This window comes from Camelina sativa, chromosome 16 (assembly GCF_000633955.1).
Source record: "Camelina sativa cultivar DH55 chromosome 16, Cs, whole genome shotgun sequence".
NCBI lineage: Eukaryota > Viridiplantae > Streptophyta > Magnoliopsida > Brassicales > Brassicaceae > Camelina > Camelina sativa.
This window is the reverse complement of record NC_025700.1, coordinates 1,113,933-1,125,160: the sequence shown is the minus strand read 5'-3', so window position 1 is coordinate 1,125,160 and position 11,228 is coordinate 1,113,933. Positions and strand designations below refer to the sequence as shown.

General features: G+C 37.7%; 3 protein-coding genes across 11 annotated transcripts in view; all 3 read right to left on the bottom strand.

The window, feature by feature from the left end:
• The window catches only part of LOC104749156 (shaggy-related protein kinase beta), a 5,437-nt gene extending 3,088 nt beyond the window's left edge, over positions 1 to 2,349 (bottom strand). The window contains exons 1-7 of one of the 3 annotated variants that reach the window (XM_010470738.2): positions 2,195 to 2,349; positions 1,926 to 2,087; positions 1,751 to 1,843; positions 1,589 to 1,648; positions 452 to 724; positions 297 to 371; positions 138 to 194 (exon numbers count right to left, since the gene is read on the bottom strand). In XM_010470738.2, coding sequence (XP_010469040.1) covers positions 138 to 194; positions 297 to 371; positions 452 to 724; positions 1,589 to 1,648; positions 1,751 to 1,843; positions 1,926 to 2,087; positions 2,195 to 2,269 — 795 coding nt within the window. In that variant the 5' untranslated portion in view covers positions 2,270 to 2,349. Of the gene's footprint in view, positions 1 to 137; positions 195 to 296; positions 372 to 451; positions 725 to 816; positions 877 to 978; positions 1,072 to 1,153; positions 1,316 to 1,422; positions 1,498 to 1,588; positions 1,649 to 1,750; positions 1,844 to 1,925; positions 2,088 to 2,194 lie in introns of those variants that run through there. The other 2 variants (XM_019237547.1, XM_019237548.1) reach the window with 2 other exon arrangements.
• Positions 3,336 to 7,991, bottom strand: LOC104749153 (homeobox-leucine zipper protein HDG1). 3 transcript variants are annotated; one of them, XM_010470734.2, is made up of 9 exons: positions 7,607 to 7,991; positions 7,288 to 7,526; positions 7,071 to 7,188; positions 6,321 to 6,995; positions 6,113 to 6,214; positions 5,817 to 6,017; positions 5,216 to 5,393; positions 4,564 to 4,931; positions 3,336 to 3,965 (listed from the first exon to the last, which is right to left on the bottom strand). In XM_010470734.2, exons 1-9 carry the CDS (start codon positions 7,820 to 7,822, stop codon positions 3,555 to 3,557), a joined length of 2,508 nt encoding a protein of 835 aa, XP_010469036.1. In that variant the 5' UTR covers positions 7,823 to 7,991; the 3' UTR covers positions 3,336 to 3,554. The 3 variants fall into 3 exon arrangements, with proteins under 3 accessions (XP_010469036.1, XP_010469038.1, XP_010469037.1); XM_010470736.2 differs by having other exon boundaries at positions 7,288 to 7,520; XM_010470735.2 differs by having other exon boundaries at positions 3,555 to 3,965; positions 7,288 to 7,523; positions 7,607 to 7,822.
• LOC104788396 (COP9 signalosome complex subunit 1) overlaps positions 8,824 to 11,228 on the bottom strand; it is a 6,915-nt gene continuing 4,510 nt past the window's right edge. For 3 of the 5 annotated variants that reach the window (XM_019238526.1, XM_019238525.1, XM_010470733.2), the window contains 5 exons: positions 10,830 to 10,946; positions 10,666 to 10,751; positions 10,093 to 10,327; positions 9,798 to 10,006; positions 8,824 to 9,016 (listed from right to left, as the gene is read on the bottom strand). In XM_019238526.1, coding sequence (XP_019094071.1) covers positions 9,830 to 10,006; positions 10,093 to 10,327; positions 10,666 to 10,751; positions 10,830 to 10,946 — 615 coding nt within the window. In that variant the 3' untranslated portion in view covers positions 8,824 to 9,016; positions 9,798 to 9,829. Of the gene's footprint in view, positions 9,017 to 9,797; positions 10,007 to 10,092; positions 10,328 to 10,665; positions 10,752 to 10,829; positions 10,947 to 11,040; positions 11,219 to 11,228 lie in introns of all 5 variants that reach the window. The other 2 variants (XM_019238527.1, XM_019238528.1) reach the window with 2 other exon arrangements.

Sequence of the window (11,228 nt, the reverse complement as noted above, 5' to 3'; positions counted from 1 at the left end):
GGAGCTCTGTAATACCTTGAGCATATGTAAGATATATTGGGTTCTCCTGGAATCTGTAACCAAGAAGACATCACTACTCATGTTTTCTATAACAGACGGTGAAATCTAAAAACCACATTTACAGCTATGAAACATACCAGCATTTTAGCGCTCCCAAAATCGCAGATCTTAACCTCATGCGTAACATTATTGACCTGCCAAATGCATCGATAATTTCCCAAAATTACAAAAGTCAGAGAAGTACTACTATACTACCCTCACTGCCTCGCAAGAACTACTTTAAAAATGCTACTTACCAATAGGTTTTGCGGCTTAATGTCACGGTGACACACTCCAACTACTCCATGCAGATAATTCATAGCACGACAAATCTGGTTTCAACAAACAAACGTTTCTCTCATAATCCCAAAAACTAGAGAGTAGAATTCACAACTAGAGCTCGATCCTTTACCTGATAGGTATAGAGCTGAATATAAATCAAAGGCATATGATGATTCATCTTGGTGTAAGATCTCGAAGCACGGTATATAGTCTCGGGAACATACTCAAGAACAAGGTTAAGATAAAGCTCGTCTTTCTCAGTGGTAGAGAAGAAAGAATGCTTGAGCTCAACGACATTAGGATGTTCGAGCATTCGCATGATCTGAAGTTCTCTGTTTTTGTATCTCTTGTCCTGTAACACTTTCTTGATTGCTACTTTTTCTTCTGTCTCTAAGCACTTAGCCTATACATAAAAACACGTAATTAATGAACATATCAATCAATCACATTTTAAAATGTCTTGATGATCAGTTGGTCTGTTTATTTTTATTTTACCTGGAAGACAACACCAAAGGAGCCAGTCCCAATTACATGTTCAGCTCTGTAGGAGATTGTCTGGATAAAGAAGAAACAAGAAGAAAAAAAAAAATCAGAATTTATATATAGAAAAGTGTCGTCATATAGAGAGAAGAGAAGCAAAATCTGATAAAAAGGCACCTTGTCTCTTTGATCATTCAAACCCTTCTTCTTGGTGGTGATAATTCGTCCAGATTCAGTCCCATTACCCTTGATAATCACACCGTCCGTATCCTATGACCAAAGATCATTCATTAGGTCCAAAGATTAAACGCAAATAGTGAAAATTACAAAGAAAACAAGTTTGAATGAAAACCTTGTCATCTCCAATACCCATGTCCTTTTGATGGTCAGTGGTAGAAGAAGAAGAAGAAGAAGAGAGAGAGTCTTTCTGGTAAGTCGTCGTAGTTACCGTAGAATCTGTTTCTTCACGGTTCTGGTTAGGCTTCGATCTCGGCGTCTCAGTTTCTCCTCCTACCTACGCACGTTTTACCGAAAAGATAAATAAATAAAGAAAGGTTCAAGCTTTCTTTAAACCAAACCCAAATCAAGAGAGAAGTAATTACAAACAAAAAAAATGCTTACGTTATTATTATTATTATCAGAAGAGATGAAATTGCGTCCAGAGGCAATACTCGTCAATCTACGTACCACATTCATCGTNCATAAAAACACGTAATTAATGAACATATCAATCAATCACATTTTAAAATGTCTTGATGATCAGTTGGTCTGTTTATTTTTATTTTACCTGGAAGACAACACCAAAGGAGCCAGTCCCAATTACATGTTCAGCTCTGTAGGAGATTGTCTGGATAAAGAAGAAACAAGAAGAAAAAAAAAAATCAGAATTTATATATAGAAAAGTGTCGTCATATAGAGAGAAGAGAAGCAAAATCTGATAAAAAGGCACCTTGTCTCTTTGATCATTCAAACCCTTCTTCTTGGTGGTGATAATTCGTCCAGATTCAGTCCCATTACCCTTGATAATCACACCGTCCGTATCCTATGACCAAAGATCATTCATTAGGTCCAAAGATTAAACGCAAATAGTGAAAATTACAAAGAAAACAAGTTTGAATGAAAACCTTGTCATCTCCAATACCCATGTCCTTTTGATGGTCAGTGGTAGAAGAAGAAGAAGAAGAAGAGAGAGAGTCTTTCTGGTAAGTCGTCGTAGTTACCGTAGAATCTGTTTCTTCACGGTTCTGGTTAGGCTTCGATCTCGGCGTCTCAGTTTCTCCTCCTACCTACGCACGTTTTACCGAAAAGATAAATAAATAAAGAAAGGTTCAAGCTTTCTTTAAACCAAACCCAAATCAAGAGAGAAGTAATTACAAACAAAAAAAATGCTTACGTTATTATTATTATTATCAGAAGAGATGAAATTGCGTCCAGAGGCAATACTCGTCAATCTACGTACCACATTCATCGTTTTCAAAGAAAAAAAAAACAGCAGAATGTATCCAAAAAAACAAAACGAATTAACAAAAAAATCAAGAAAAACAAAATTTTTTTTGTTTTGTGTTTTGAGGAGAAAGAGAGAAAGAGAGAGAGAATCAATTGCCACTTTTGTCCTCTCTCCTTCTTCCCTTCTCTGTAAGAAAACGAACCGAACAGAAGAAGAAGAAGATCAAAAGGTTTCTTCACGTTAAAAACTGACAAAACTCTGTATTATATATACAAAAAGCATATTTATAGAAACATCTATTAATATATCTGCGGCGGAGCGGATATAGCTTACACCAACAGGCAAAAAAAAAAAACAGATCACCCATCATTGGTCAAATACACACACACACACACACACAATCCAAAGACCAACCAATCATTCTCTAACATTTTTCCTTAATTTCTGTACACAAAGAAGGTCACAAAAGCAAAAGAAAGAATGACGAGCGTGACCGTTTGTTTTATTCAACGGTGGTGATCGGTTTCATCATACTTCATTACATACGATCATTGATTCCCGCGGATTCTTCGGGAGTTTTGACTCTTTTCCTTTTCGGCCGTTTGTAATCTTTTTAATAATGATACTCAAAGTCTCACTATAAAGGTGTTAGATCCAATGGACTAAATTTTGAGCCCAAAACTATTAGTTTGTAATGGACTATTTAAAAGGCTTATTTTCTTAAAGCCCATAACATAGTAGTAGTTCTAATGGCGGCCATTTTTGTAAGTGTTTTTTTTTTTTGTTTTTTTGTGTGTGTGTAACCTGTAAGTGTGCTTGAAACTAAATTTATGCAATCACGTGTTTCATTCTTCTTCGTTTGGTTCCTTTTTGTATCTTTTTTCAATGTGAAAGTACAATAGCAGCATAGCTACTTTTTACTTGACCATTAATTAAATAAAAATGGTCCAACCTTCCTTCTCTTTTTCTTATGGAAACATCTTAGGTCCAAACTTGCCTTCCTTTCACATTATGAACTACCACAAAAGTATAATACGGATAGAGCATATCGTTTGTCTTCATGATTGATGTAACCAAAAGCCAAATAAAATTATAAACGTTTTTGTTGGTCATACTTACTAAAACAAATCAACCCTTACATTTCATCAAACATGATAACCCAAAATACAACATTTGTTTTTGTATGTTGATCAAATCTCATCGAGTCAATACCCGAACCATCACAAAAAAAAAAAAACGGATACCTCACAAAATGAGGTTCGTTCTTGACTCAAATCTCCACCCCGTAATCCAAATCTCCCTCAAATCAGGTGCTATCACAATGAAGAGCAGCTTTAATCATCTGAACCGTGCACGATATCAGATTATTAACCGTCTCTACAGATTCCACCGTCAACTTAGCCGTAGGCAAACTATTCACCAGTATCTGAAACGCCACCGTTAGTAACGACCCTCCTTCCTCCATGCACATCCCTCCGTTTCCGTTTCCGTTTCCGTTACCGTTAGGTTCCTCTGTGGCGCAGCGTTGCGTACCGGCCTGAGCGTTCGGGAGGATGGCAAATCCCGAGGGAAGGAGTGCAACGTAAGCAGAATCACCACCGTTCATCACAGCTTGCATTGCGGGGATATCAACAGGCGCGTACACCACAAGCGCTCCTGCTGCGTCTATGCTCGTCTCTTGTAGTATCAGCATACTACTCTGGTTCGCATTTACAGCCTTCAAATTAAAGATTAAAAATAAAAATTAGAAGGCCCGAAAAGGAAACAATAAATTAAAAGCTGAGTGGCTTTTTCAAAAGTGTCACCGTCACAAGCCAGAGAAAGCTTACGGGTAAAAAAAAAAAATGGAGAAAAGACACCAATAATTCAGTTAAACAAAAAAATAAAAGGAAACATAAAGATTTTTTTTTTTTCAAAACGTCAGAGCCAAAAAGGAAAGAAAAAGGTCAAAAATGTCTTATTAATATTGACTTTTTTTGTTTTCCCCTGCAATACTTCCAAATTCTAGATTTGTCACTTTCCAATCACACGCGACAAGATTCATATGACAACACCATCCTGGGGTCACACTACACCACAAGTCCTTTCACACACTGTAGTTCTTAATATAAAAACATTTAATGTCCACATTAGCCCGGTTCCATTGATTTAAAACTCAAAACTTAACCGACTTAAACTACAATATTCAACGAAATACTAAATTCACCAAACCAAAGTTGTAACAAACGAAACCAGATTTTTTTTTAAAAAAATTAGCTTAGTTAACGCATGCATTATACAGTAGAAGTGTAAAGATAGATAATTTCGATGCTTACGCTGGCACGGAGGAGGGAGACGGAGTTGGAATGGTCATGTCCTTTAGCTATATGGGCCATCTCTTTCATTGGTCCACCGTTAGATAAGATGTCCCATTCGGATCTCAGCCCTTCATTTCCTAGGAAGTCAAACAACCGCCGTGGAGAAACCGGCATCCACACCGACGTCGCTGCGTTCAGTACGATCCCTGGCGGTTCCCCGGGAATGTTTACGCTCTTCCTAGTCATGATCCTAACGTCCTCGTCCACGTTACCTACGTTAAGTTTGCTCCATTTCTGTAATGATGAAGCACAGACTCCCCCGCAGAAATTATCAGTCATCCTCTTCGCTAGCTTTAGCATACTTTTTCTCCCATTGCAGTTTATGGCTGTGCCCATTAATATAAGTAACAAAAGATTAACATAAAATTAATTTAACAAATGTGACTCAATTGATATCAAGATTACTGTTTGATAATTACATAATGAACAACTATCATGTTTTCTTGTTGACTCAGTCAACAGTCGTGTTAATTATTATATAATCTTCTTTTTTTCTGGTAGATAAGATGAGAGTCACGTCAACAACATTCTAGAAAGATAAGAGAAGAGTTTTAACAAAGAGATTCATTTTAGAATTAAATCAGAAATGCAGGTGTTGTAGGGAGCTTACGGGTTGGGCTAGGGGAAGGGGAAACAGTGGAGGACATGAGAATGGTTAGGCATTCGCATTGACGTTGTAACGCAGCCATCCATCGATGTGCGCCAAACGCTAGGCCACAGCTGAGTAACGGTCGGTATAAACGGTGGGTGCGGTTTTCGTCATACTCCGTATGCTCTATCCATGTTACCTGCAAATTTGCATAAACCCATTTTGCGTTAGACTTCATTTATCACAATCGTTTTTTTAGGTATAATGTGAGCTTAATTTAAACAAATAATTAATCGTAAGAAAAGGGAGAAACTTTATGCACGATCCAAGGGCACAGTAGTCGGAGATTTTTAGATGCTTCTGATCAATAAAATAAAAGTGTTTTTTTTTTACATGCATAATTAAAGTTATAAACCCAATGCATAAGAGACCTTTATTATAATTTCCCGGACAAAAACAAAGAGCTTGCCCGTTTCCTAGAGAAGCGTGAACACTACTAGGGTCAATCCTAAAGGTGAATAGTGAAACTTCAAAATTGTCTACTAATTCAGTATGTTCTACTTTTTTACTCTCCTTAAGTTTTAAAAATAATAATAATCACCCAGAAAGTATCATATATTACCTTAGAGTAGCCATTGGCCATGTCTTGTACGAGGCAACCGGACGGTAACCTTCTACAGCTCGAAGAAGATCCTTCTCTAATGGAATCAATTGAGACATCCACGACCGCCCAAACACCTTCTGCGTGCTGTTTACAGAACCGCAAGAACGAGACTTGTCTAACCGGCACTAGTGGAGACAGCAGTTGAAACTCTGCTTGCATCTAATTAACCAAAACCAATAACAACATTAAAGAAAGACCTATTTGGTCAATTAAGAGTTTTGTGTATGTAAATGCATATATTATATTATATATACCAGGTGAAGTGCACCATTTCGTGTCCCTCCCATGCCACTAGAGATAATCTCAGTGGTTGAAGTTCTTGAGATCATACTTGGAAACATTTCCGCCCATCGTTCCTAAAAAAAAAAAAAAACAACCATTGTAACAAAAGATTAGTACTTTTTTAAAACTTTTGTTGGATTCGGCATTACTACAATTATTAAGTGTTTTAGTGTTACTAACCGAGTCCATCAAAGTTTCAACGAGGGCTAAGCTATTGATGATAACAGTCCCAGATTCTTTAGAAGCTTCTGAGACAAACCCATCTGGTTTAGGTCCAACACACCGACTAAAACTTGTGTCGTACTCTTCCCGGTTCAACACATCAAAACCAGTATCCGAACTCCTAACCCAGAGCGGGTCACGTGTCTGAGCCATATTGACAAGCTCATCCATAGCGGCAAGAGCCAAATCCAAATACCTCGATCTATGATCAAAATCACTAACACTAACCGATGGTTGATGATGGTTAACCGAAGCCAAACCAGAACCGGTTCCATTAGAAATCTCAAATCTAGGAGACGAGAGAGTGAAACCCCCACCACCAGCACCACCGTTACATCCAGCAGAGCCAACACCAACACCGAGAACAAGTGCGGAGTCCGGTATATAATGAGAACCGTTAGACCGGCCAAGGAATTTACCGGTTAAGGCACAGACACGGTCAAGCTCATCTTTAAGACGGGAGTTTTCGATGCGAAGATGTTGCTCTTCCATGGAGATGTCGGCGAGAACGGCAGGTCCGCCGCAGTTACCGCACATAGGGTTTCTCATAGCTTCGCGTACTGACATATTCTCAGCTCGAAGCTTGTCGTTCTCTTGCCTCAACAAAGCGTTCTCATGCCGCTCAATCTGGGTCTGTAAACCACAAATCAAAAGTTTAAATTTATTCTATTAAAAAAAAAAAAACTAAGAGAAAGAGAGATTTAGAACCTTCATCTGAGTCCGACGATTCTGGAACCAGAACTTGACTTGACGAGGATCTAAGTTAAGTCGACGGCTAAGATCAAGACGTTGCTTCTCGTCTGGATGTGCACACTCTTTAAAAACCCTAAAATAATCAAAAATTTGAGGATTCAAAATCAAAACAAACTCGTAGAAGAAGAAGAAGAAGAAGTAAAAAAAAAAAGGGATTTTGTTTTAGTAATACGATTCGAGGTCTTGAATTTGTTTAGGGGTGTGACGATGGTAACGTTTCTTCTTTTTGAAAGGAGGTCTATCATCGGAGGTATCTAAATCGTCACCGGAGACAGCTTCAGCGTTATCACTTTCAGATCTGCTTTCTGTTGTTACATCTTCTCCTCCTCCTCTACTAGTCTTCTTCTCGCGAGTTACATTCGACTCCAATAGTACCTCTCCGTTTCTACTCATCTCTCCATTTGTCTGCTGCTGCCAAAAATTTAGAGATTATAAACTAGTAGTAGCTCTTAAAGAGAAGGAAGAAGAAATCGAAGATTTAGAGAGCTTACGAGTCCGAGGGAGAGGCCATGAGAAGAGAAAGGGCGAGAGTTAGGTGTACGGCTGTGGAGAGAAGGAGTAATGGCGGCGGTGGTTCCGAGCATGGTGTCAACGGCGGAGAAAGAGAAGTGGTGGTTATTATTGTACGGAACATCGGAGAGAAGCTTCGAGGCTCCGGCACCGTCGACGCCGGAGGAAGTATTGTCGAGAAAACCGTTGAAATTCATGAAAATTTTTGATGATAGAATGAGGAAAAGTTGAAAACGAATTAGAAAAAATCAGCCATGGAAGGTGGAAAAAGCCCTAACTGTTAGAGAAAGCTTTTGTCGCTTCGGTGTGCATGTCCATGAACAGAAAGAAGATAGAGAGATAGAAGAGAGAGAGAGAGAGAGAGAAGATAATAAATGCAAAGGGAAAAAGAAGACGACACAAACGACAAAGAAGAGAAAGGGGTAAAAAAGGGAAAAGAGGGGGAGATGTGGAGTCATGGAAAGCCTTTGAAAAGTTGGGTTTGACTCTTTTGACGTTACTTTTGCCATAAAAGTCCACTTCCTTCCAGTGGTGATTCAAGCAAGCCTGACTTTTTTATTTATTTCAAGTTTACTGTTTTAGCCCCCCCTTCTCTTCTTTGTTGTAGTATATTTTACAGGTTTGTGTTTTTGGGATGTGTGAGTTCGATTGATTTCTTCGTTAGTTGAGCGTGTTTTATTTGTTAATTCGTTTTCATATGCTTCTTTTTTAACATGTTTCTTCACGATGGATTTTGTTGTTGGTGCCGAACAGAAGTAGTTATTTAAATCATATATTATGGAGTTATTAGTGCAAGTCTGTTTCTATCGATCACAGTTTAGTAATAGTGTATGGCTTATTATTAGTCTTTAGGAACAACTAATTCAACTTTATTTATACCAAACACACTTGCAAATGTTCATTGACAAAAACTGTATGTTACGGTGTATATCATATAGTCTGCTTCAATCCATATAAAAAAACGTGTCACTTTTTGAACATATCATTATTGTAAATGACGAGATTCGATTTATGATTTACAACTACATATCAATTAAGTTCGTATTTATAATACTTTTAACCAAAACAACCTCAAAATAAATGGACTACTGGGGTGAATTAATTTAGAGTTGGCCCATCTTCCAAATTTGGCGGAATCTTAACTCTCATGGTTTGTGAGTTTTGAGTAAACATATGGAAGTTATTGCGATACTACCTAAGACTCATTTAAAAGCCAATATCATTCAATAGTTGATTAATAATGGACAGTCTCATCTTTAGCATAATACCTTTACTTTCTCAAAAATGCCATCGACTCTCTTAGAGAAACACAATAGGTTCTTACATAATAAAGTAATCTGCCCAATTTCTCGTTTTGCTCCGATCTTGAAAAAAGAACACCCTTGAAAATTCTGTGAGAGACAAAACATATAGAAAAGTATATATAAGTAACCTCAAACTATAAAGACAACGACTTCAAAGAATTTTATAGAGAAGAACTACTCATAATCATAATAATTAAATAAATAAAACTAGTACTGATAATATGAATATTATCCCTTTCAGTGATATTGAAGAAATTAATAATAAGAAACGTAGCTATCGAGTGATTAATACCAAAAGTTCTTTGACACAAGAAAATCAAAAGTTCACACTTAACCAACACATGATGCCTGTTGCCGACATCAAATCTTAGTTTTTTAATTTTCGAGATTGTACTTATATAAAATAAGACCTTACCGTTTTGATTATTATTTATATGTAGATAAGAAAAAGAAGTCATGAACTACATAGAGTGACATCTGTGCACAACCTAACATATAATACGTTGACAAAATGTAATGGATATTAGTTGGGAGATGAGATTTGCTCCCACCCACATGCATCACAAAGACGAGCATCTCATAAAAAGACGAGCATCTCATAAATTATATTGGCCCATGGAAACCAAGTGTGTACAGTGTACATATGTCTGTACTCGTTGACCATTTCACTTTCAATGAGATTCATGCGTTTATAGATTCACACTCAGGATTCCATTCAAAGTCCAAAGATAATTTAAAGAATCTTAAACTAAAAGTTGACAAACCATAGCAAGAACTAGAGACCAGGGAAGATTAGACAAACCTAACCAATAACTAAACCAAATCAAATTTTCACATGCATATTATGATCTTGGAATAGGCCATTTACCTCTCAGATTAGCCAAGCCGATGTCATCGGTTTCAGTGTTTTCTTGAAACTTTGGCATTATACTCATGTTTCAGGAGGTTGGCTCTTATCAGCATCCCCCTGACATCTCTATCGAATTCGTCTCCCATCTGAAGTACCTTTTGGAAAGTTGCATTCCTCTGATCCGCATGTCTTGCGTAGAGGATTTTGTTGTGTGAGTCAATCCGTGCCTGCGATGGAGAAAAGGTTTGCTCTATTGTAAGATTTTAAAATTACAGTGATACAATACAAAGTTCTTTCTGGAAACAGAACGGACCTGAATCTGGTTGTCTGTGATCAGGACTTCTAGTTCCTTCTCTAGACCAGAGACACTTGTCTTGAATGCATCAGCCATCCTGCTCAAATCAACAGACACAAATGGCAGTGTGTACTGGATCAGTGCCTTCTTCCTTATCTGATCATACAGTGTGTCAACGTGGTCATGAAGATGGATGTCCAGCAGCAAATTCGCTTTCAGACTTGCTAGATATTCCAGACAGGAAGCATAGCGGCTGCAACAAGCAAACTTAAAGATTAGATTCAACGAGAATGCAGTTTAAAATGTTGGTTTCGGATGTCCTATAAAGAGGGAAACATGGTAAGCCTCAGTAAACTATACAGATTAAAATCCAACGTCACAAACAGCTAATCAGTGAGCGGTTAGAATATATAATGCATTCAAAGGACTTAATAGTCATGGGGAACACGGTTGGTTATATCTGATCTTAGTAGGGACATAGTTGGTTATATCTGATCTTAGTAGGGACATAGTTGGTTAAATTTGATCTTAGTGGGTATTCACTCTAAATAATCCCTGATTCAGGTGTCAGTCTTGTTAAAAAAAGGATACCTTGAATAGAAATCGTTGATAAGTTCCCTCACTTCAGGCACTAGCTCCAAGAAATTCCGGAAGTTGATATTGTCAATGACTTTTTGCTGCACATTAGACTACGTTATAGACCAAAACATTGGGAACAAACTGGCAGAGTAAAATAAAAGCTAAATAAGACATGCCTTCAATTCTGATCGATCAAAACTTGCCAGGGCACAGAGTCCACCATAGGTGGCAACATCTTGAGGAGCAATGACCTCGTTATAGGAATTTCCCAGTTCTGGATTAACATCTAAGAACTGCACAAGACAATATTCAAGTTCAAAGATTAAATTTCAGATATAATATGAATAGGATCCATAAACACAAGAGAAAATATGACAAACACCAGACCTTACGAGCAGCTAGCTTGTACTTCTTAAGCTCCAAATGAGCCAATCCAGATGCACATCGCAGTTTTGCAATTACAATAGGGTCAAGGGTTTCTGGATTCTGCTCTGCCTTGTTCACATAACTTGTAACATGAGTAAACTGACCCATCTCGATGCTGACAAGAATCGCATTCATACACATATGAATGA

Bases quoted from the DNA above. Each gene is read 5' to 3' on its own strand.
- LOC104749153 (XM_010470734.2), bottom strand. From the start codon at position 7,822: ATGAATTTCAACGGTTTTCTCGACAATACTTCCTCCGGCGTCGACGGT. The intron at 7,189-7,287 runs GTATTACTAAAA...TGATTATTTTAG, and splicing joins CAAATTCAAGACCTCGAATC to GGTTTTTAAAGAGTGTGCAC. The intron at 6,018-6,112 runs GTATATATAATA...TTGGTTAATTAG, and splicing joins GAAATGGTGCACTTCACCTG to ATGCAAGCAGAGTTTCAACT.